Source organism: Lonchura striata, chromosome 2 (assembly GCF_046129695.1).
Source record: "Lonchura striata isolate bLonStr1 chromosome 2, bLonStr1.mat, whole genome shotgun sequence".
Lineage (NCBI taxonomy): Eukaryota > Metazoa > Chordata > Aves > Passeriformes > Estrildidae > Lonchura > Lonchura striata.
This window is the reverse complement of record NC_134604.1, coordinates 32,072,044-32,097,354: the sequence shown is the minus strand read 5'-3', so window position 1 is coordinate 32,097,354 and position 25,311 is coordinate 32,072,044. Positions and strand designations below refer to the sequence as shown.

The 25,311-nt window shown below is 37.4% G+C and overlaps 1 protein-coding gene across 2 annotated transcripts in view; it reads right to left on the bottom strand.

Moving 5' to 3' along the window:
* Window positions 1-957: 957 nt before the first annotated feature.
* Window positions 958-25,311, bottom strand: part of ACER3 (alkaline ceramidase 3) — a 56,119-nt gene continuing 31,765 nt past the window's right edge. For both annotated transcript variants that reach the window (XM_021533925.3, XM_021533926.2), the window contains 7 exons: window positions 24,253-24,334; window positions 23,091-23,126; window positions 15,176-15,234; window positions 11,731-11,832; window positions 9,253-9,357; window positions 7,688-7,733; window positions 958-7,179 (listed from right to left, as the gene is read on the bottom strand). In XM_021533925.3, coding sequence (XP_021389600.1) covers window positions 7,126-7,179; window positions 7,688-7,733; window positions 9,253-9,357; window positions 11,731-11,832; window positions 15,176-15,234; window positions 23,091-23,126; window positions 24,253-24,334 — 484 coding nt within the window. In that variant the 3' untranslated portion in view covers window positions 958-7,125. The remainder of the gene's footprint in view (window positions 7,180-7,687; window positions 7,734-9,252; window positions 9,358-11,730; window positions 11,833-15,175; window positions 15,235-23,090; window positions 23,127-24,252; window positions 24,335-25,311) is intronic.

Here is a 25,311-nt window from a genome sequence, read left to right as displayed (position 1 = left end):
TAAATTGGCAGTCTTGAAAGGGAGCTCATCAAGCTCAAAATTTAATTTCCTGTTTGGGAGGAGGGCTTTGAGAGAACCACAATGTTTTTATCCCTAGAGAAATTTCAAAGTATTACTCAGCTCTAGACTAGCCACAAGCTCAATATGCAAAGCTGGATTTCACCCAGCCTCAAAGCTCTGGCAATGCTTGTCTGCAAAGTCTGGATGTGCCTATGCATGCAGCAGCACTGAGGGGAGATGGCACAGCTTGCCTCAGCCATTTATACCACTGGCTCTGAGGTTTGCTGCCCTGTGTCTTGGCTCCTGAATAGTTAACTCCAGGTTGTCTCTGCAGACACAGAGCTTCCAGAGAGATAAGCAGGAGAAAATAGGGTCTCTGAGCACCTGGGAGAGCAGCCAGAAGTGGGGAAAACACCTTATGGTCATTACCAGACTCTGGCTGCAGTGGTGTGATGAGACTGGCTGGGTTAGTGCCTGGTTGTCCACAATTCCTGCTTGGAAAGCTTCTGCCCTGCAGTGATTATCCTCCTCTCTCACTGAAAGGAATGGGAAAAGACTGAAGCAAAGGGTGTGCAAATTGCATGCTCTGGGCTGCCTGCACATTCACCCGACTCCTGCCTTTCCCTCTCCCACCCTGCAGTCCATTCTAACTGGTGTGTGCTGGGGAAGCCTTTGAGGGGAAGATGGTCCTGTGGTGTTTACAGCCAACACTACATCCCCAAGCAAGGCCCAGTGCTCAAAGGGCCCCAGTAAAAGGCAGGAAGACTGGAGACCTCTAGTACTGTGGAGGCTTGTGGCTGCAGGGAGGCAGCTTCCCCATCCATGCAGGACACACAAATCCTGCTGTTCTACTTGCACACCACTAGCCAAGATGTACAACCACCCATCTACTGAACAGCATCCAGATGAACCAACCAGCCCTGCACAACACAGACACCAAGAACCACCTGGGAAATGTTGTATTTGAAACAAAATTCTTTAATAGTTTGTACTATAAAGACAAATTAGTGCTTGACTATAGCATGAATAACAAATGAAACATATTAAATATTTCAAAGCTACTGTGCTTTGGAAAACAAGATATGCTGATACATATAAGCCTAATGTTGGTTACCAGCTGGTTTGGTAGGGTCAGTTTGGTGTATCAAAATTGTCAATAAACATTTCTCAGTGTAGCTGTGTTCTACAAGTCACCTGCTACTCATCTATCACAGTGTTATTATCTAACTGCAACAATGTACTGAATTTCAGGAAGAGAAAGTCACAAGTTAGAACTCTGTGTCAATGTTAGAATGTTTGGTTAGGTAATGAACAGGAGATTTCATGTCCACTCCAGGTGGACAGATGGTGTTTGATCAGACTGTAACATCATCTGTGCATTATGCTGAGATCAACAATCAACATGAAATAGCCAACATCAATTTGGAATATCAAGAGAAAAATTAGTTTCTGTTCAGTCTAAGGAGTAACTACTGCTCATGCTGCTTGAAATCCTCTCTTCCAAAATCCAGGGAACAATAGGATACCCAAACAAAGTTCTTCCACACCTTTCATGTGGAAAACATTTTGGTACATAACTTGCTATGAGCCATTTTATTCACCACTGTCTTTGGAGAAACATATATATGTTCCAGAGCTTTGGGGACAGAAGAAGGAATCTAAAATTGTGCTTATAGCTATTCCTGTGGACAAATAAGCAAAAGACCCTTTATATTTTCATTTTTAAAAATCTTAACAATCTGGTCTTATCAATTTGTGTGATATATGTGCAAAAAAACCAAAACTGCAGGCACCCTGGTTTAGGGTCTCACATGAACTCTGAACTTGGCTCTTCTTAAAGCTACAATTTCATACTTAGTCAAACCTAAAACAATTAAAGAAGTAAAATGGGAGAGTTCTGCAGTAAAGCAAGAGGTTCAAACTGTACATACGAATCCCCCTGCCCCCAGTCCTGTTTAGAGCATCTGGCTGGGACCTCCAATAAGGGGGCTCCACATAAAGTGCTTGCTGCCATGACCTCACACTGCCTGTCACTGAACTACAATAAACGCTTCCTGTACAGCTAAATCCCTCACCCAACTTTCAAAGCCTGGAAAGTTGCAATGGCATCAGGAAGGTGGGTAGCCAGGCTCAAGTTTGAGTCAGAGGCAGACATGTATTGGATAACTAACAGGAAAGACACTAAAAATAGTGCTGGGATTCCTGCAGGAGGAGGATTTTTTAAAAATATTGACCCCCACCTACCAAAGACTTCCAGAAGAAAACACATCCCCAGCTCTCATAAAAGCCTTGTAACAATGAGATCAGGCACTTGGCAGTGGTAAGCAGTTGTGCGTGAGAAACTGAACAAAGAAACCCAAACCCAATTTTAATAGTTAATAGAATGTTCTCCATCTTTAGTTACAGACTCTCAAACAAAGCTGGCAGAAGACATTCCAGATAGGTCAAAAATGCATTCGTTCATGTATAAAACATTTAAAAACATGTCATGTTCCATCCTCATAAAACAGCCTCTAAGTCATCTACAATGAACTGAGCGTAACAGAAACTACATCACTTCTGTGGTGAAGAGAGCAGTAGTCAACATGGAAAGTTAAATGTATAAATAGGAAAACATTCAAGTATCTAAAGTGCAGATACCAGGAGAGTAGTTGATGCAATACTATGAGATCCTGTGCTTAATAACAAAAGTTATTCTCGTTTCATGTAAGATTTCTTAATCTCCTTCTGGCTTTTCTCTGTTCATGTGTAATAAAGACTCCATCATTTATCCCTCTTCATGGCAAAGTCTCACAGTCAAACAGCACTTTGTAGTTAAAGACGCCCACTGCCCAGTTAAAAAGTGCAGATGGGGTTTAAAGTAAACTGAAAGTTTTACCTGAATATGTTAATCTAAATTACAGGGCACACATTCCCCCAAAATGGACGTGTGTTCCTGAATTCTGATGTCTACTAAAGGAAACAGCATGGCTGCTCCATTACAGCTCCTCTGTACTGAATCATTTCACCACCTGCTATTAAAATGCTGTAATATATCCACAGAGAGAAACAGGTTTTAAAAAATGGTATTACTGAAATTCTTGAATGCAGATTAAACAAGGTGATAGTGGCTGCGAGAAACACTGGTAGTACTGGGAGGATTTTCTGTTGTTGAGATTCACATGGAAGTGTTTGATGAAAAAGACATTCAGTTGCTTGAAATGAGGTGTTAGAAGCAAACCCATGATGGCCAAAATAATCAACTGTATTTCAAATCATACAATTCAGCTTTAGCCAAGCAAGACAGCACAGAACAGGATTAAAAGAGAATTTAAACTTATTACAGAGCAATATTTTCTACTCTATCCCTCCCAAAAGATTTCACTACACCTGTCTGAATTGAAGTCCTCCTACTTGAATCTCTCTCTAAAGCAGCCAGACGTACACAAAGAAGAGCGGCAGATGAGCACAAGCTGTAAGTGACAGACACCAAATAAGTGAGAATGTTTACAGGCAGTGAACAGAGCCAGCCACGAATCAATACAACACTGTTGCCACTCCCAGGGGCTGCACAGTCCAAGTCAGGCTGTGCTGATGTGCACACACTCAGGCAAATGTAATTAAGGGCACAGTTATGGTACAATACATGACAGAGGTAGACCAGCAAGTGGTAGCACTACATATTCCAACTCTGACTGAGGGGAGGTTTTAAACACTCAAGGGCAGCACAGCAGCCCTGTGCTAACAGAAAAGCATTAAGATGAAGTCTGGAGATAATTAATACTGCTAGCCAACAGCATGGATGAATGCTGAAACATGGATGAGATTCCTCCTTACTGAAGAATGCATATCTTGAGCTGTATCTAAAAATCTAAATTCCCAGAATAAAGCATGGGTTTGATCTGTACTGTGAGAGTAATTTCAAAGTTTTTCCTCTTATTTCCAAGAAAGAATTTTTCAGCTCATGGACTGCAGAGCTACTTACTACTCATCTGTGTCAAATTGATGGTTGTATGGTGGCAGATTTCCTGGTTCTTCATAGATGTTAAGGAATAGAAGAGTTCATTGTTATCAAGTCTGTCCCAACACATCCTGTAGAATTCATACCAAATGACACCTACTTCCAGAATTCTCTTTAAAGAGAATTCCAGAATTCTCTTTAAAGTAGCTGCTGTCTGAATGCTACTCAAAAAATAGGATCACATACGACTTGCTAAGATATAGTGCAGGAAAAGCTTGTGATATACTGCTCTAAGGTCTATAGGAAAAAAAAAAATCAACATTATCATACAAGCGATATAAATAAAAAGCAATTACCAGACATTTAACACATTACAGGAGTAAGAATATATGTCTTTCCAGGCACTAGAAAAAGCAGTCTGAATTTCAGTGCCATATAGTTAAAACTTGCTTGTCATTTTCAATATCACTCACAAGATAAGTAAGGCAGTCAAACCAAAGCACCCATGATTTTAGATTATTTATGCTAAGAAGGATACACAGCTAAATTACATTCCTCAGGGTCTAAAATAGCCTGTTGAAAGAAAGCCTGCTGGCAGGGTGGTAGAGGTGTGCATATTTTTGCTCATTTGGAATGTAGGAAGAAGCCAAATTGCAATTTTTTTTTAAAGAAAAAAACCATCAACAACAAACAATACATAAATGAAAAATGAACAGCACTATAAAATTAAAATATGAGCTTTTCCATTTTTTTTTAAATCCTGACAATTAAATCCAACAAGATCTGAAACCCCCTCATCACAGACTTCCTAGTTGCAAATGTGTAGAAGAATCAACAAATTTCTTTAAATATAACATTGTAGAGATGCCTGATCAATAAGAAAGTGGCGTTTCAAGACACTCTGGTTCTAGAAAGTGGCGTTTCAAGACACTCTGGTTCTTGCAATTAATTAACTAAACAGAGCCCCCAGATCCTTCAGTAACAAAACTAAGGCCACTAAAAGAAAGGCTTTTTCCATTTCCATAAAAATAGTATCATACCTAGCAGACGTCACAAGTGACTGTTGATATATCTTGCTGCTGCACTGCTTCTCTTAGGAGACTCCTTCCCTAACTTATGAACAAATGTAAACATAGTAAATAAGAAAATGGAATACACTGTGCAGAAAAATGCTTGAGAAAGCCTGGAGGTGAACAGGCAGGCACTTATTTTCAAGCTACATTTTTTTTTGAGAAACAGTTCTCAAATCTCTTTACAAAAAATATGCCTTCTGGATAATTAAAGACACCTGATCCATAACAGCTTTTTCCTACCTCTGTGCTAGTTCTTCTAACTTCTTTCAGTCTGAAGAGCACTCAAATTTCCCAGCACAGATGCTGACCTTGTCTGTGGAACTGGAGCCTACTGACATCAAAGCTGCTAAAAAATTACACTTCACTTGCCTTTGTAGGGGTGTACAGGTTGAAATACACTGCTATCAGCAAATGCTTAAACCTCATTGAACTCACTCAAGGTTAAGTGTCTTTTGCCAATACAGTTTGAGGTTATTTGATCTCAAGAGTCCAAGGCTGTTGCATAACAGGAGCCACATTTTTATTTGGAGGGTCACATCAGTTACTGATGGATGTGAAAGATGCAGAGAAACTCCAAACAGATAAAAGGGAGGAGACCATTTTAGCCAGCACTGATTGTTCAATAGCCAGGACTCTGAGACCTGGGAGATGGCTTTACAGCTGTATTACCATGCTTTGCTGCTGTGAGCACATTGTAAATCAATACAAAATGACATTTTGGATCAGTCTGAGCCTTTCCCTTTTTTTCTTCATGGTAAGAAGGATAAATCCCTCAGAGCATCAAAAGCAGACAAAAATTGCATAGAATGGCAGCAAGTAGGCACGGAGACTGTTTGTTGCCCCAAAATCAAGAGCATCAAAACCACAGCATATATATGAGGTATATTTTGAAAAACTGTGTTAATGTTTTCTTTACATTTACTTACTAACTTTCATCAGCTGGGTAGATAAGAATTGCAGAAAACAGGGTTTGTCTCCCTCATTAATCCCCTAAGTCTGGTTTTAAAAGGTGGTCAGCTTTCTCATAGACTAAGCATGTGATAGATTAAAAACAAGCAAAGCACTACCCCTTGCATCTGGGGATATCCTCAGCCTCAGTTTTGTTCTTTACTCCTCCTTCAAAGTTTCTGAATAAGAAGATGCTTCTGAAAGTCACACCAATATTTAAGACTTGTAAAGTAAGAGATAGATGAATTCAAAGCTGAACTAGAGAACATCTAAGGTGTTTGTCAATCTGTAGTATGAATGGGAAATGGAAAAATAAAGAAAGGGATAGAAAAGTTAGGCATGTAAATAACAATTACAAAAAAATTATAAAGAGTATTTCTTATGTTTCTACAGTCACTCCACAGTTTTGCAATGAATCACTGGTCAAAAAAATTAGGAATTGAGCTCCCAGACACAAATAAGAACACCTCTAAAGCTTCACCATTTCACGGTCTTCTTCTGGTCACACTTTGGAACATCCTCCCTGATGAACCTTTCAGTTGGACTAAAGAGAAAATGGATGGTTGGTATAAAACGAACTAAATGGCACAGGTATCCCAACCATTTTCCTTAAAATAGAAATTGCAAAGGAGGCTGTTGAAAAGCAAGGTAGAATAAAAGCCTAAATCAACCATTACATACTTCATTAATTGTATAAAAGTGCAAGCTTAAAGTAGTTTGGGTTAAGCATTCAGTTCACTATAGGCCACACAGATGCTTAGCTTGGCCATCAATGGCCTAGTTTTGTCATTCAGTTACTAATATTAGTTTAGACCACAGAAAGAACAAAAACTGAATGAAAAAACGTATGCAATCCACTTCAAAAATGGTTAGTTTTCTGTGACCAGCACGAAATATTACCTCAATATCATCAGCTATACAATATATACATAAAATCCTTGTGTCATAATCTTTGTTTTAACAACTTAGAATAAAGCTGTACTAAGTGCTGTTTCCCTAGTGTGCCAGCTCTTTGCTCTGTTCCAGCCGACTGGCCTCGAAGCACAGAGAAGTCCTTGAATAGCAATAGTACTTGGACTGATCCATAATTTTGACACTTCAGCCAGAGTAACTGTTGAAATGCTTTATTCAGCCAGGCCGGGCGATTGCGTGTGGCTGCCTCAGTCAAAGGTTCTTGGGTGGCTCCACAAGAAGAACAGGCCAAATTCCAAAAACAAACTGTCAAAAGAAAAATAGGAATAGGGGAAAGATTCCTTGGAATATTTTGTTTCTTGGAACAGAAACCAAACACTATCAAACATAATCTAATGATAGGATGCAAGGGGAATGGCTTTAAAATGAGAGAGTAAGTTCAATTTGCATATTAAGAAGAAATTCTCTACTTTGAGGGTGGTGAAACACTGGCACAGATTGCCCAGAGAAGTTGTGGATGTTCCACCCCTGGAAACGTTCAAGACCAGGTTAGAGTAACCTGGGGGCCCTGAGTACCCTGATCTAGTGGAAACTGTCCCTTCCCATGGCAGGGAGGCTGAAACCAGATTACCATTGAGGTCCCTGCTACCCCAAACCATTCTGTGAATCTATGAAAATTTCAATAGCATTTCTTGGGATGTAAGCAGAAGTCAAAGACAGTACCCTAACAGGCATAATTATTGAGCCCCACCAACAGTTCAAAGCACAAGATATCCAAATGTACATTAATAAATACAAAATACTGCTTGCTTACCTTCACCTTTGGCCTGTGTTTCAGGAAAAGTGTCCTTGTATATAAACTGAGGAGAAGGAAAAAAGTATGCTTAAAATTTCAAGTATAAGACAGCATATAAAATAAGGATGTCCTGATCCCACTTTTATTTTCCAACTATAGAAGAATTGTTTCTGTGATTGCTGAACTACCCATTCTGCCTAGATTTAGTCAATATAGGAGATGTTAACGTCCAGTAAATCCCCCTGTAGCAGACTAATCAGCAAAATAATTTATCCTATCACCTATGAGGGGAGAAAGAAAGAAACTGTGAGAGGTAAAAAAGAAAAAAAAATTAAACATGGACTGGAGTCTGTCATTTCAGAAAGATGAAATTAAATCAGAGTAGCACAAAATATAGCAGATGTTAAAGGGGGGAAAAGCATCAGAGCTTGATTCTATATCTTATTTTTATTCTTACATGCTTTCTCCCCTCTGTAGATCTTTTCCTGTGAATGACCTCACACTTTTCTTAAGTGGTAATGCCACTTTGTGGCATGTTGGAAAAACCTTGCTTATGCTTGCTTCCTGCAAGGAATTTTCTTTAAAAAAATTACCTCAAGCTCTTTAGGGTAGCAGACAACCTGTAAACCTAAATGGAGCAACTGTTTTCCATATACCTTGACATATTTCTATGTATATCTACATTTACATATGTGTTGGTAAATAGGTTTGCATATATATACACACATAAATGTAACTATGAGCTATCAGATCATCTAATGGAAACGTACTTATTTTCCTTGCATTTTTCTTTTGTTAGGTATTTTAACATCTGACAAAAAAGGTGAAAACCATGTTAGATGTAGAAAAATTTATATATAAGCAATTCTTGACTACATAGGATGTAAACATAAGCCAGACATTCTCTTTGTTATGGGTTAAGTGGTAAAATATTAATTCATTAGACGACAAATGAACTGCAGAAATTCTTCAGATTTCAGCTTATATTCTATTCTTGCCTCTGGTTCCACTAGATGGTGGTACAGAGCAAAAATGAGATAAAAATCTGTTGGTTCCAGACTTGCTAACTTAAATTCTTGTTTAAGTCTCTTGGTCAAACTAATACCTTGCCCTTTTGGGAACAGCTCCTCTACAACTACTTCAGCCATCACCCCTGTGCACTACAGCAGGATGTCTGCTGGTTTTCAGGAGTGACAGTGCCTATCAAAAGATTTGTTAAGCTCCTAAATTTAAGCATGTTTAAATACTTCAGGATTGCTGCTCAAGAACAGACAATTAATGGCTTACATTCTGAAATTAATATACTGTCAAATAGTTTTGGTTTAACTGCCACAGGGCTCCCATTTCTGAATTAAATTTTCTTGAAGAACCATGACTATTTAAAGACTAGTGATTACATTTTGAAAAATATAGATGAGTTTTAGGGAGTTTTTAGGTCAGTTACAAAGAGGAAAGAAAACCACACACCAGTTTAGTAAGTCTTTTTCCTGCTCTTCTGCTTGGTACAACATTCTGAAGTACATCTGAACCTGATAAAACTCGTAAGAGCACTGTGAACATCCAGTTTAGAAAACATTTCCTACCTTAGCAGGATATGAAGGTAAGAACCCAGGCCTGTGAGAATATGCCACCATGCATGAAACTGTGTCACAGCTCCCACCACGGGAGGCATCTTCTCTCGTAACGCTCTGAAAGAAAGAAATATCATGCCATGGAATATTTTTTCCCAGCTAAGCAATCTCAAATCACAATGTTGGATTATCAGATCACACATTATTGTTTCCATATCTCAGGCGTGTGATGGACAGGTGAGGCTTCATGAAGTCAGGCTTTCAGCAGGTGAGGAGCAGCAGTTATAGTTTACACTGCTAGTACAAAGAAATATCAGCAAACTGACTTTCTTATACATTTAAAGAAAACAGACATTTCTGCATATGATGAGTGATCAATTACTTCTGGACTCAAAAATATATTTATGGCATCCCACAGTCCCAAATGTATTCTACCATTCTCCTCCCCAGAACCATGTGAACTACTCTTGATAGGATGAAATGTTGAGTTTAAGGTCCAAGAGAGAAAATGAGATTTATCAGACATCATCACTTTAAATCTGGCAATCACACCACCTATTCTGCAGGTCCATGCAAACTCAACTTGCCTTTCTGTTGGACTCTAAAACAGGGACAAAATAGGTATTAAGTGAGGAAGCAATTAAAGTAGAGGGTCTGAAATACTCCACCAACATGCTTTGTATTTTGTAGTTATGGGGTGTGAGCAGCTTGGGAAGGGGCTAAGGGATGGAGATAAAGAAATGAAGAAAAGGAGCTACACATTGCCCTTATTTCTCCTGCTCTCTGCTCTTTTGCAGATAATGCCTATTTTGGTTGACGGCGGAGGAACTGTTTGCATCTGCTGGTCTTTTTTTTTTTTTTTCACTTTAATTTCACTTGTCAAATTAAAACAACCATTTGATGTGTTAAGGAAGCAAAATCTGCAGCTCCTGTAATAAGTCCTTAGTGCTTGATATTACAGTGCTTTGTCCAAAGCTGTTCAGTCACAAATATTAGCACAAAGCTTTAACTGAGTCAGCCCAGCAATGACACAGTGGAACATGCAGCCTGACAGCCCAGCACAACCTTTGAACCTTTGGATGGTAGGAAATTTCAAAGTTCAAATTCAAAAGTGTGTAGTTCCAACAAGACAAACTGAATGCTACAGACTTCTTGTTATTTTGATTGTTTTTTTTTAATAAGCTGCAGATTTACTGAAATATGGAACAAAAAACCCTGAATCAAAACCCAGTTTTGAACTTTAAAACCAAGAGCAGGTAGGTGGATGATTCACAAGTTAGACATTCAGAGAATAAAGAATTTCAATGCATTTAAATGTATTTTCCCCAAAGGTTCAAATTATAATACCTCCTGGATAAATCCAAGGCTCTGCAGATGTCTAATTAAACCTAGTAAACAAGCATATTTTTTTTTTCTAGCATAATAACCACACAAGTATTACAGGAAAGACACTAACATTTTTTCCCCTTATGAAATGAGGATGGAAAAAAGTGCCTCAGCAGCTGGTGTCATTTTTGGGCCTAGGAACCAGTTCAAAAGCCCCATGGACCCACAGCAGCTCAGCAGGTTTGGTGCATTGAGGGTTGTGATCTCACCAGTGATGTGAGGCAGCTGCAAAATTCAGCCCTGATGCCAATTATTTGGAAAATAAACCCAGGCCACTTGTGCTGCCGAATAACTACTCTATCCCATCTGTATCAAGCGCTCCCAGGGATGAGGATCATGCATTATATTAATTTAAAAAAAGTTTCAAGAATACTCTGTTGGAATAAACTTTCAGCTGGCTTAACCTAGCACAGAGATTAAAGAGCCAGAAGAGATGGAAAACTTTAGACTTCTTTACAGCACACTGTTCTTTGGCTCTGACAAAGCAGTCTACTAGGACAATTCTGTACAACACAGACTCCGTGGCATAACAGTGGTTTTAAATTGTCAAAAATTTATTTTTCTTGATGCTAGAATTAACCTTTCCATCTCTTACAGCTTGCTGAACAATACATGAATTGCAACTAAGTGCTGTTTACTGGTGCCATGGATATTGAAATAGGTATTTCTTGAACAATAGTGGCGGTTGTTCTGCATGTCTTCTTTAACATGCAGAACTACTGTTTTTTATTTTCCTAAGAAATGGAAGAGCAGGAAAAAAAAACCCAACCAAGCGAGCAGGATAAAAACACATTCAGATGAAATCAAATGTTGCTTCAGTGAGTCACAGGTCCTCAAAATTATGTGACATTATTTCTCTCAATTCAATTGGAAGTTAAAAGAGAAATAACAAAAAAAAAAAATCTATAAAATTAAAAAAAAAATTTAAAAAACCCTGTTGAGTGCCAACTCTAGTCATGAGTAATCTGCATAAAATCTCATTGATGTTTTGTAGGCAGCATACCATATATACAATGAGATGGACTTGAATATGCACCTTAGAAATAATCCAATCTTTATACTTAAAGGCTATTAAGAGAGATCCAGACATGTGAAAAAACTCACCTCAATTTATCACAGAAAATGTTGTCCACGTTCCAGAGAAAAAATCCCATTAAAAATACAGTTAAAGATGTATAGCCTAGACCTCTAAGCCATGGGTACACCCTAGGGAGAGAAATAATGCAGAGTTTAGTTCCGAATGCTTTAAGATGCAGAAATATACTGCTATATCCTACACTAAATATGTGTAAATACAGAAATGCTGTTATATGTAAATAAAATTCTTTATTAATTTGGTTTATTCCTCAAAAGAAACAAATACAAACTTCAAATTTCATCTGCTTCAATATTGTATTTTACTTCTCTCTCCTGATCTCATATTCTCTGAGACTGTTCTTTTACTTCTATAATTATAATTGTTTTCCTAAATACTGCATTCTCTGAGTGAAAAGTGGGAAAACTAAAGTTGACTAAAAGGTACTAATTCTTCAGTCTTGTGTATGTTCTTTCATTAAGAAAAAAGAAAGAAAAAAAAAAGCCCTGTTACAAGTAGGACTCTCCCAAAAGAAGAGGGTCTTTGCCAAGAGATATCTCTATATTAGGGAATTTGTATTATCTTTCAAAATTACTCTTTTGTAAATGTAGACCACCATGACCAACAACTAACCAAATGAATGGTATTAAACCCCAGTACTTTTATGTTCATCTTTCAATTGAATGCTACTGGGAATAGAAAAATGTAAATTTAATTTTGGCAGAAAAAAAAAATCTTCTTTAAGATATGGAAAACACACTGAAGAATCAGATGCAAGAAAGTACATCATTAATAAATTTACTGTCCCTAGCTACATTCAGGTTGGACCATGAAATTGTAAGCTTCCTACATGGAAGGCTCCTTTCCCACTAATAAGACAAGTCTAAAAGCAAAATCCAGCCCTGAAAGGCTGCCATGAAATACTGTCCAAGTTATTTTTAAGCATTATGAACGCACAGTTGAGATTCTGGGTTAAAACACATTCTTGAGCTGCCTTTTCCTCCACTGGGTGTGTTATAGCACATTTCAGAGCTGTGAGCACTGGGAACCAAAATGTGCAAAACACAACAGGTAGCTTGCCCTGTGGAAGAAGCTCTAGCCAGATACAAGCTGTACAAGTCACAAATTGACTGCCAATATAAACTAGCAAAATTATTATTTGTTTAGTCTAATAAATGTGTGGAGCACCATGCAGCACATGGCAAAGATTACACTGTAATATTACCCCCTCAGTGCTCCAGAGACATAAGCAAGACCATGACAAGACAGAGCACTAAATGGTATATTAAACATGCTGGTAATTAGGTAATTATAGCTGGAATTATTGAGGAATAAACTAGTGTTTTGTGAAGGAATCAACTGGCACCACTTATAATAGAGAACATGCTTTGTTAACAGAGAACAACATTTGCCCAGTTGTAATCTTGGGAAGAAACAGACCTAAGAAAGAGATGAAAAGTGTTGGGGGAAGAGGCAGGAAGAGGAACAACTGGTGAGGTTAAGATGAGGTAGTAGCCTGGAAGGAATAACATGCTATTCTTTGGAATGTTCACTCTAATCTCAGAGTGACTTCAAGACCCGCACTAAGAAATATGAGTGATGGGAAGTGAAGTAACAAAAAATAAGCAGAAATCAGGGTCAGTATGTAAGCTGGAAAAAGCTTGGCCAAGTGATGGAAATAGCTAGCACTACTGATGGAAATACAGGAATATGTTCTAGCCATGCAGAGACAGTAAACCCAAAAGTGTGCTTGAGGACAAATTTTAGAGAAAAGAAAGGGTACCTTCTTCAGGTTGGCAGAGCTTCTCTAGTAGAACTAATTTAAAATTAGTAGTAGTTTAGTTAAAATTTAGAAGTAGTTTAAACCTACTTCTCTTCCCATCCCAAGTTTCTACCCAGTTTGCATAATAACACCAGCGGGGGAAATAAGTCTTTGTAGGGTGCTGATGCAATGAAGTGATCAAGCTAATTAAGAAGATACACTCCAAGCTATAAAACTGAAGTGGAAAAGTAGGTGGGACTTCAGAGATAGACTTTGCTGGAACAAAACAATCAATGATACTTTGGGAGGGAAGGTGGTGATGTTATTGATAAAGACAGAAGACTATGAAATGCTTCAGAAATAATGAGAATGCATTACTGTGTGGAATTTACAGAAGTAGAAAAATAGCAGGCCCAAGAGTTTGTCTGTATAGACAAAAAGAAATTTAATCTAAAAGACTAGAACTGTGTTAAATCCTTGAATAAGAACCAAATTAAAATTACTTCAATTTGATTCAATTTAGTTCCTCTTGGAGGTGAATTAATGTAGTATCACTTAAGATCTCTAGGCAAGGATTAAAATTTCCAGTCCATAGGTTTAAAAAGTGCCTTTAAATTGATGATTGTTTCTGAAGCTGCAACACACTATCAGTTTTAAATTCTTCTTGCTTAATAAAAAAGTCTGTGAACATTTGTACTTGGTTGGTGGGAACTTCTTGGGGAAAGCCAAATCATGTGAACTGAAATGGCAATTGGAAGGTGATTCAATGAATGTACTTGATCCTTGTGGGTCTCTTCCAACTCAGAACATTTGAGGATTCTATAATACTTCAAATGCACATTTTGTTAAATTCTTCCTTGTGTTCCTGAACAGACATATGTGGAACTTGAAACAAAGTTTGACAAGAAGTACATTTAAAATGATGACAGAAGAAAGAAGTAAGTTATTTTCAGAAGCAATCCACAAAGGCATGAGAACTCCAAATATTCACAGGAGATAGAAGTGGGCAACCAACTGAGCCTCTGAGAGCTAAAGGTATGTGTTTACTCCAATACTGATTAAATTCCATTTTCCTCCCTTTTACCTACCAAGTCTGTGCTCTAATGATTCTAATGCTTCTCAATGGCTCCTAGAGCTTTTAATACGTTTTGTTTGTTACAGTTTCAATTTCCATTTCCATAGCATTATGCCTAACTTTATCCAATCAGATCTATAAGAAAAACTATCATATGCTATTATTTTTTCAATACTTGAGCAGGGAAGAGGAAAGGAAATTACTAAGTGATGATTCCACTCTGCAGTCTTACTCTTAGCACTCTCCCAGTATTATCATTAGAGTTTGGACACTACCAACAGATTTCATACTACCCAGCAATTTGAAGACAAACTCCATCTCTTGTTAAATCCCAGTCTAACAGCTGAAGGCACCAGCAGAACACCTGACAGCAAACACTGATCGTAAGTGGAGAAATCTCAGTTTAGTTTAATGTTATCCCAGTGGCTTCAAAAACGTGCAAGGTGATGAGCCAATCCCTTTCAACTCAGGGGAGCCCAGGGTTAACATCATGTACCTAATTAAAGAAATTCTCCCATTGCCAATTTCTTATGCTAGGCTGACCAAAAAAAAAAAAAAACCAAACAAAAAAACCCAAACAAACAAACATGCAAAAGCTATGTTCTAATTTACAATGATAAATTAAATGGTTACTTACCATAATACTATATAAACAGATCTTAGAACTATGATGGAAACTAGTGTTCCATACATGATCTGAAAATAAAAAAAGAGATAAAATTCAGCAGTTGGGTTCAAATGATAATATAAAATACTACAGGAGTAAAAAATTTTTGAAGCCTCTGGGTTTTTTGGGTTTTTTTTTATGTCTCAGGAAATAGCATTCCTTCTAACTTCACCTCCAGAAAGCCTTCTATTAAAGTTTCAAACAAAAGTATGATTATAAATCATGTCCTTTATACAATTACAGGAAAAGTCAGTTGTGTAAAACCAATGTTCTGCTATTCTGAATCAGAAAGCAAACACTAGATGGCACTCCGAAAGCATCCTGAGATCAAAAACTCTAACTAACTCCTATTTTCTCTTCTCTGTATATTTTAGCCCAGGATTGTACAAGCATCAGCTAAAGCTGTTTTCGAAAGCTCTGCTTCTTTCATTGATACTTGATTAATATGTTTTCCTGAAAGCAAACACCTGAACAGACTATGTGCTATTCCCACACTGAGCATCACTATGGGGAAAAACTTTCCATGAAGCATTTCAAACTATTACAGATTGTTTGAATTCAATCTAATTATATAGTGGGAAGGCTGCACAGTCTGAAAAGATCCATGAGCAAAATCTGACTCACTGTAGGCTTGATGAATTTGAATGCAATCACCTGACTTATAAAAAGTCAAAGTAATAATTTATTTTTTGCCTCATGATCTTTAAATCACTCTCTTTTATTCACAAACTTAAAATCCATGTAACACCACCTCCAAGATATACAGATTAAAGAAGATAAAAAAGGTGGCCAGTCATGCCTGAGAGTGATGCAGAAGTCACTACAGCAGGGAGGATTTTTAGACACTGGTGACATTCAATTACTGTCTATATTTTTTATTCTGAACACTCTTTTCCTCCTGCCAAAAGGCAGTTTGTTCCAAGCAGCTGTGCCTTGCTCTTTTTGCCTCTACCCCGTGGCCTACAGGCCTCCCAGTGTTTTTTTCTTTCTTGTTCACTGACTTAACTTTCTCATCTTGCTTCTAGTTAGCTACTATCTAATTCTGCCTTTGTTTAACATTAAACAGAAAAATTATATACTTTTGCTGTCTTTTTTTAAAAGCCACTAAACCTCACAGAAAGAAGTGTGCATACAAACCGATGTCCTTACCATGTTCTAGTGACCTCCTCATACCCCTCCCTTTTTTTTTTTGATTGTCTTTGAGACAGGGACTGCCTCTCACTCTGCTGGAACTGGGGCATTCAGATCGTACTATCCTGAAAGCATGTCTAGGCATCTCACATAAAACAGGTTACTGCAATAATGCAAAGTGAAACCCTCATTCCAAAAGTCCATAAAGACAAATTTACAAACTCGCTTTAGCTTTAAGGATGAGGTTAGTAGCACACATTGTATTATCAGGGCACATATACAGGGCAAGACAGACAACAGAGCCCTTATGTCTAAGAACAGGTAAATGTGAGCTCCAATACTGACTATTCAAAGTCAGTCAGCACAGCAGCTCTTAATTTGCATTCAGAACAAGATTAAAGAACTTCAGTAAATAAACTACTACTACTGAGTGTTCTGCTCTGTAGAGCTAAACAAAGCAAAAGTATTTGAAAGGCTAATTGCTTCTGGCTTGTAATTTATACAAAGCTGTTAGTTATTTCCAGTCCCCTTGTTGGGGTGCAGCATGTAAACCAGCAAAAAAAGAAAACCAATACAACCTGCTAGACACTGCCTGAGTATCAAGAGCTTATCAGTCTCAAGCTAAGGATAGGAAGGGGATTGCTCAGGTGTGCTAGGTTGCTGCTTGCTGGTACAATTCTTCATTACTGACATTTTGGCTAAAAAGATCCCATCACATAAATACATTATCAGCCTCATTTAAAACAGCCCTTTTCATTTTTTTCTAATCAAATCCAACAACTTATTCTAAGAGAGGGATGGTATTCATAGAAAGGCTCCTCCAGGATCCAAATTACAGTTTGATTTGCTGATCTTCTCCTTCTTAAAATTTCCATCACTAAAATACTCCTTTGCAGTAGAGATATGGGGAAAACCTATCCATTAAGAGCAACTTCTGTCATACACATTAGGGGTTGTGACCACCCTTATGCTTGTACACAAATTGCTTTTGGATTCTTTGTACAGGGAGTTCAATAGTGTCAGACTCTGCCTAGAGAAACAGATCTTACAGGTAGCCCAAAGCCCAGGTAAAATATTACCTTTTTCAGCAGTTGCTAAAAGCAGGAAAGAGCAAAAGCTAAGAAAAGCTTTCTTTGCAGAGTTTCCGGCTTGGTATTTCCTACTGAGTTAATGGCTTGCAGAAGAGGACAGTATTAATGGAGGAAGGAAGGGGAAAAAAAAAGAGAAAGAGAACCTTGCAGTGACTGAAGAAAAACATGCCCATCGTTGACACTTCAATTTCTTGCCTTTTCTGCTTCCCCACCCAAACAGATTGTTAGCAGTAAAACACATTTGTGTTCAAAAGCCTGTGAAAGCCAGAACAACAAACTGTTCTGCTCTACATGCTCCAATCCTCCTTGCTGAAGGTGAGCACCCAGGAGGTGCTGCTGTGATATACAGAGACTGCAGCTGCTCGTCTCCCTCAGCTGTTTCTTACTAGAGGGTTACACACCAAACTGCACAACTTAGTTCAAATGTCAGGCAGCAGTGCTTACTTCATCTCTTTTAGCATCCATGGCTTTACTATTTTTATTATGGTAAAACTTTGTTAGGCATTACTCATCCACCTAGAGAAGGACGAAGTACAGTATTATACAAAAAAAAGAAAAATCTGCCTTATTTAGCTCAAGTTTTCCCATTTCTTTAACTTCCTTTGTCCTTCGTTTCTTTAACTAAACATAATTTAAGTGACAGATGATAACCAAAGCAAGTTTTCTGCTATTTTTTCTTACACTGCCATTAAACTGAAAGCAAAGAACATCATTTTACTGCAATTGAAACAAAAGGAAAGATCAGAATCTCAATCTTCTGTTACCAGTTCCCTCTTTGCTGTTTCAGATGCAAATAAAGCTCTGCATATTTCAGCTTTGAAAGTATCTTTTCAATTGAGGGAAAAACCCAAAGTCTGATGAAGATACAGTGGATTACCTCATAAGAAGGTAGAATATGAAGAACTTTCTAATTCACAAATGGGAAGTAAGCACTTCAGGGCTCAATGTCTGGCAGCTTTTTTAATGTGGAGGCAATTGAGTAAATCATACATAAATTTACTTATGTAAGCTAGAAGCAAGGTTGGTACTCAACACTGACAGGGTTCCTCATCTACCCTTCTAGTACAGAAAGCAGAAATAGCCTGCTATTTCCACTTCTCTGTTTCCTCTGCTCCTGGCTTTCTACCCATCTTTGGTTAATAAAGTCAATTTATCAGCCTCAAATATTAGTATACACATTGGGCACTGTACTGAGAGATTTTGGGTTCTTGGCAAGCAGCTTATCTAATACTCCAACCAGCTATCAGAAGATAGTTACTTAAATATTTGAATATGGAAGTTGTATTTGCAATTTGCAACAAAGAAAACTGAGTTCTACATGGGTTTGGATTTCTGGAGAAGAACTCTGAGAGAAAAAGGAAGGACAACCCCAAGATGACACTGAAACACCGAATAACTCAGCACAGTTACAGCTGTGTAGTACCACAGGCTGCCTTGACAGCTCCCGAACGAACTAACTCAGATTCACTGGGTTTGGTCCTGTTTAGATGCATGTATGTGATAACAAAATGACACACAAGTGCTGATGTAGTTTCTGGTACACTGTCTGCCACAGAAAGTCCTCCTCAGTGACTTGTAGAGCTGAACCTTTGCAGAGTCAGAATATCCTTCCTCATTCCTTAAGCAGGTAGAAGCATCAGCCAGAATGAAAGCTATACTTGCTTGGGAAGACATCCCCAAATGAACCATGAAAGAGTGAAATGTCACGCAAGTTAGTTTTATATGTGCTCCTCAGCAGGACAATGACAGAACAGAAAAAGCTCTGTGGTAAAGACACACCTGAAAAGGTCATTTTGAACAGAATACTGGGGAATCTGAATGTACAGAAAGTAAAAACACATTTCACCAAAAGGCACAATATATTAGCCACAAGCCTACAATTAACTATTGCCTTAGTAGCAGGAGGGACTCTGGAGAGGTGTAAGACATCCAGTGGGTCCACACAGATTCCCCAAAATGGTGATTCCTGCAAGTCTGAACAGGTTGTGCCCAGACACAAAATATTCTTAATCTAGTTTCAGGCTCCCTTACATACTTCCATACTTCTACATGTTTCATCTGGATTTCACTGTCTTCTTTGCACTTGTATATTTAAAACACCCCTAGAGAAAAAGTCTATTAATTTCTTTTTAACGAGGCAAATGAAATGCGTTTTCCTGCCATGCTTACTTTCTTCCTCTTACTCAAAGTCACCTGAAGAAGTAAATCCAATACTTGCATTTTACATCTGTCAAAAGTAAAAAAAAATTCCTGATCATGTTGTTATGCTGTAAACAGTGAACACATCCAGGCACTCCCTCCCCTCCTTTAGTGATCTATGAATAGTTTAGAACAAGAATAGTTCATATTTGTCCATCAGTGCCTCTCTTCCATTTTGAATCAGTCCTCATACTCATCCTCCAGGTATCCAGTTATCTCTTCATTTCCCCCAAGTACTCAGTGATAACTCTGAGTTTTGTACCATCACAAATACTAGCAGCACACTCTTCTTTTTCCTGCTACAGGTTGTTAAAAAATAAACCAACCAAACAAAACAGTCCCACTACTGATTCCAAGAAAATTCAGGCTTTCTCATAATCTCCTTTAGTCACTACCTTACCCTATTTGCAACTCTCCTACTGATCTGTTCCTCCAGCTGGCTTGGTTTCTTATGTGACACCACAAGAACATTCTAGAATGCCTATTTTTTTACATCACATTTCCTAATGTAGAAGAAACAGCTATTCAATCTAATTTTCCATTAACTTTTTAACTATTTGTTTGTTAAAATTTGCCTCAAACCGTCACAGCAGGTGACTACACAAATAAAGCAGGTTTTTAGAACTATTTTTCTATTCACATAACTTGGCCCACTCGCTGAATGAGGGTTTTGATCACTCCAAGTGATCAGATATGGCATGCAGCAAGCAGACAAATCAGGATGGAACATGTTGCTTTGTATGTGACAGCTTTCTAGGCCCCATCATATTAGGAAGAAGGCTACTTGTGAGACTTGAGCTGAAAGTTTAACTTCCGGAGGAACTCTCTGTATGTCTGTGGATCAGTTCACTCTAGCAGCCATTCTTCTCCTGCCCCTTTCTCGTATACATGTGGCAAACAGGGATAAAGAACTAATCTGATTTAAAATTAATTCCAAGGAGAGTTTTTGTTGAGTTCCCCAATCAAATTCACGTCAGAAAATAAATTTGTGTGCCAGATGGAAAAGAGGGGAGAGGCACAGCTGTTTTGTGTGACAATGGTCTGCCTTAAAAACAACCAGGCAGCTGGGAACTAAGGTTGGTTAGCACCTTGAAAATTAGGACTAATAGTGCTCTAGCCTGAGATATTTGAACAGAAACAAGACAATATATTCCTGTAAAGGCCATTAATATATTTTATTTTATTGATGAGGTGGCAAAAAATACTAGACCACTTATCAAACAAGGAATTGTTTTCTTCCTTCTAATGATGTGCTACCTCCAGCTGCCCAAAACATGCATTCCTCCTACAGCTGAAGCACTAAAACACTTGAAGATCTCCCTTAATATGTGGGTGCAGAAAAAGAAGTTGGTCTCTATTGCTACTATGCCATGGATAACAAACTGAAATCACCTCTGTGCCCTGCTGGCAGCTGGCAATTTATGAGCCTAAATTGGAAAAACAAGTAGAAAGTAATTTGGTGAAAAATGAGCATTGGAGCCTGGTTGCTAAATATAATAGGTTTCTTTTTTCCATTCTTACTGGCCTCCTTCCAGAGGAAAAAAAAAAAACAAAAAAAACCAAAACACAATCCATACTGAAACAATGAGCAATAAAAAATCATCCTCTTTTTCCAAGGCTGACAACTTAAAATGATCATAGACGAACACCTAGAGGAACCAAATGCTGCTTTATATCCTGATGCTACTTTCTAACCCAGTTGAACACACTTTGATTTAAACTATGATTACATTAACATATTTAATTTTATTTCAAATCTAAGTGACTTGAAAAGCAGTTTGAAAATGCTTACAGAAATTATTTAACTTTTTTTTTAATGCACTCTAAAATAATGTAAAAGTATTAAGAAAAAAGCCTTGTTTAGCTGTGCAGTCAGGGAAATATTTCCTCAGCATTTACTATGTATTTGGCAAAGACTGTGAAAAAATAAGTACAGTACTTGAACATTTGCAATTCGGCCATAAATGTATGTTCTCCATAAAAATCAATTTGCAAAGAATTGTTGTAAGAAGTCCAACACTTTTATGGGATCTAAATATTTTCTACATTGATTCCCTATGTATAAATTATAACAGGGACTTCATATTCTGAACCTAAGAGAAACCATATGCAGAAAATTAAAGGTCTGGGACAACAGTTTAAACTTTTGCTATTTCCCTCTTTCCCAAAAAGTTGTATATCTATTGTTTTAGTTTTTGTGACAAGGGGCAACACCTATGTCAATGCATCAAACAATGTATTGTACTATAGTGAACCTGTGATGTATTTATTCCAATAAATGCAGCTTGGGCAAATAAGTGATTAAAAAGATAAAAGTTCATTATAAATAGTAAATTTTGCCACTGTTGTTAACAAAACTATTCTAAGACACTTCATTCAAAACCAGTTATGACCAGCACAGTAAAAGCACCAGAAATTGTCACTTTCATTCCAGCTAGTATCTTTCTGCTGGAAATGTAAATCAGGAAAAAAAAAATAAAGGATTTAATTGATAAAATAAAATAAAAAAAAAAACACTGCCATTTTCTATTTTATCTACAGGTATGGTAACAATTTATGTTTCTAGGGGAGATTATCTGGAGCAGCTGAAAATTTATTCTCTTGATCAGCACTTCACTAATCCACCAACAGGAGCCAGTTATCATTTTTACAACTGCTGATGCAGCACACACATTTTGACAAGCAGTGGCACTAACAATTTCTAAAATTAAGGCTTTAAAGTTATGTCCTGCAAAGAGCTCTGTGCTTTTTGCTTGGCAATTTTTCAGCTGTTATCCCTAATCAAAAAAATCATAAATGAGGGAAAACTACCCATGGCATACAAAAATGAGCATAATTTCCAACCTCCTGTGAAGAGATAAGCGATGCAAGTCCTATCTCTCCAGGCAGGGGATGCATATTAATACTCCTGGGCTGCTACAAAAGGAGCCTGTACCAAATATCCAAATATTCCACTAAGCCTCTATAAAGCAGTCTGCTACATAACCCTAGAAGGCATTCTGTGCTTAAACTCACCTTGAATTTCCACCAAGTAAAACTGAGTAGTTTAAAAACCCAATAAACAAATGTGTTAAAGCAGAGAGAAAAATGTGGTGCTAAGTCAATCAACACATCTTATGATGTAAGGTCATAATTTCAAAGCAGCTGCTGATGGAAAGCAGCAGAAAGACTCATTTAGCTGTTCTTCTCACACACCTTAGGGTCACCTTATTACACTTGCCACTGATGAAAACCATGGGAAATATTAGGTCACAAGCTAAAACACAACGCACATTGAAGCATTCTGGTTTTTCAGGTCACTAAGTAAGGCGAAACGACAGGCAGCAATACTGTTCAAAGAAAAAGCAAATGGCAAATTGCGCTTCCCTTCCATCCTTCTTCTAGCAGCAAAATACCCTAACAAATTCCACTAAAATAGCATAGTTGAAAACCAAAATTAGCTGCTCCAACAGAACAAGATTTACCTGATGGAATACAGGCTCTTTCAAATCTAGGTAAACCTGGAAAGATTCAAAAAGAGAAATAATTTGCAACAGAACCATCATAATATTATTAATCTAAATATTGCCAAGGTTAGGATCAAGCCATGAGCCTATCCATGCACCATTAAAATTGAATATCAAATATTTGAAGTTTCATCTGACAGAACCTGAGATTTTAACTGTGGGATTATTTTAAACTAAGAAGCACAAATATCAATATTAACAACTAACATAAGGCTTCTAATTTAGTAGAGTTGACTACACACAAAACTAATTAAGATGCTGAAGTTACCAGATGTTCTCAATACACATTGCAAGAGGAAAACATACTGAACTCTGATTTGCTTTTATTGTTTTTCACAATAATTTAATGTTTCAATTCATTTTACAAAAAGCTAATAGTTCTTCCTATTTGTAATACAGCTAATTTAATTTATGTTCTTGAAGAGGGAATGACACTAGACCTCAGGCATAATGTGCCACAAGTGTAAAAGATTTCAGGAGAAATAGAAGAGAAGAGGCAAGTATTTTGGCAGCTGAAGATGACTTATAATAATACTTTAATTTTTGAAGAAATGGTTATCAATAAAAATTACATAGGAAATTCCATCTGTGGTTGACAGGATAAAACTGAATTTATTAATAAAGAAAGAACACTCCATTGACAAAGGGAGTCAAGTTAGGTGTGACACAAAGAAAATTAGAAACATTTTAACAAACAACTAAGTTCTTCTCTTATTCTGCCTGTTTTAGAACACCAGTCTGCATCATGGACTGGATCTAACAGTTCACTTTTTTGCAGTCAAACAGAATTATTCTTATTTCTACAGATGAATTAAAGTGAGAGAAGGTGAGGAACACAGCTTATCCAAGGTCTCATATCAAGTCAATGGCAACTGTTTTTCTCACATTTCTGTTCTAGGAACTGGATTATTGCTTTTCTTCCTTATTTATTCTATACAGTGGTTTAGATAGAAGGGTTTTAGATTTCTCTGGCCAGCAACATAATTTTCCCAACAAAAGAATAATTTGTCTTTCTTGACTGGAAGTGACAGAGATTTAGTATTGCCTCTACAACATTTCTCCACTGTCAGAAAAACTGCCAACCTAAGGGTGAAAATGCCATATTAGAAAAGTTACTTACTATGCTGACTACGACGCTGTATGTTATTAACAAGAAAAGCAGTGCATAATTGACTGTATTCTTGTACTTGAAACATTCATACCTGGAAGAGAGGATAAAGGACAGAGATTCACTTTCATCACTTACCATATCATGGATGCAATTTCCAAGGTATAATATTAAAAATTTTGTGAGAATATTGATCCAAATTAGTCTTAGGCCCCTCAAGGAATTCTAACTCCTTAAATAAAGACACATTATTTTAAGGAAAAAAATCATGTTCTTACCAATAAATGTTTTTTTTAAAAATCTAAGGCAAAAAAGCCCTAACACCAAGAAGCTCAAGCATGTATCAAGAAGTAACCCACTCTAAGAAAAGAGTTTGTGAAGCAGAAGTGTTTTCAGAAGGTGCTTACAGGGTGATAATGGATGGCATAATAGAAATTAGTTTAAAATGCAACACAGCTGTCAAAAACATTACTGAGCAAGCAGCAGTGTAGGAAAAGGATTGCCTTACAAAACACTGAACTCAGATTTGTTAAAATGTAGATTGTTTATGGCTTCACTACAGGTGCAGTGCAGTACCTCTGCTAGACTGGGTACTGGTAAAAGTGGAAGGTAAAAGCACCTGACTGCTCTCAGTATGTAAAACCAACAAAATTAACTTCACAATCTCTACACTACACCTCAGTCTCAGCTGTGATGGAAATACATGCACATCTCAGACTGTATCTACATAAGACAAAAGTCTAAAATATCCCCAAAAAAATGAATTTTGAGAAGCACATTATCGTCAGTGCTGGAGGAAGCTGTCTATATAGTTCCAAGTTAAATCTGTCTAGCTCCTTTGTTTATAAACTTGGAGAAATAGACGCTATCATGAATTGATAAAAGGAAATAAAATAAAAACACATCTGATAAAAAAAAAGTCTAAATGCAGCACAATGTGCTACACGGCAAAATGGCTTGCTGAAGTAATTACACAGTTTGAGAATCAGCAGAACTGAATGATGTATAAGGGAATGTCCTGTGCAAACCAAAACAATTATTAAAGGCCTCCTAAACTACACATTAGTTCAT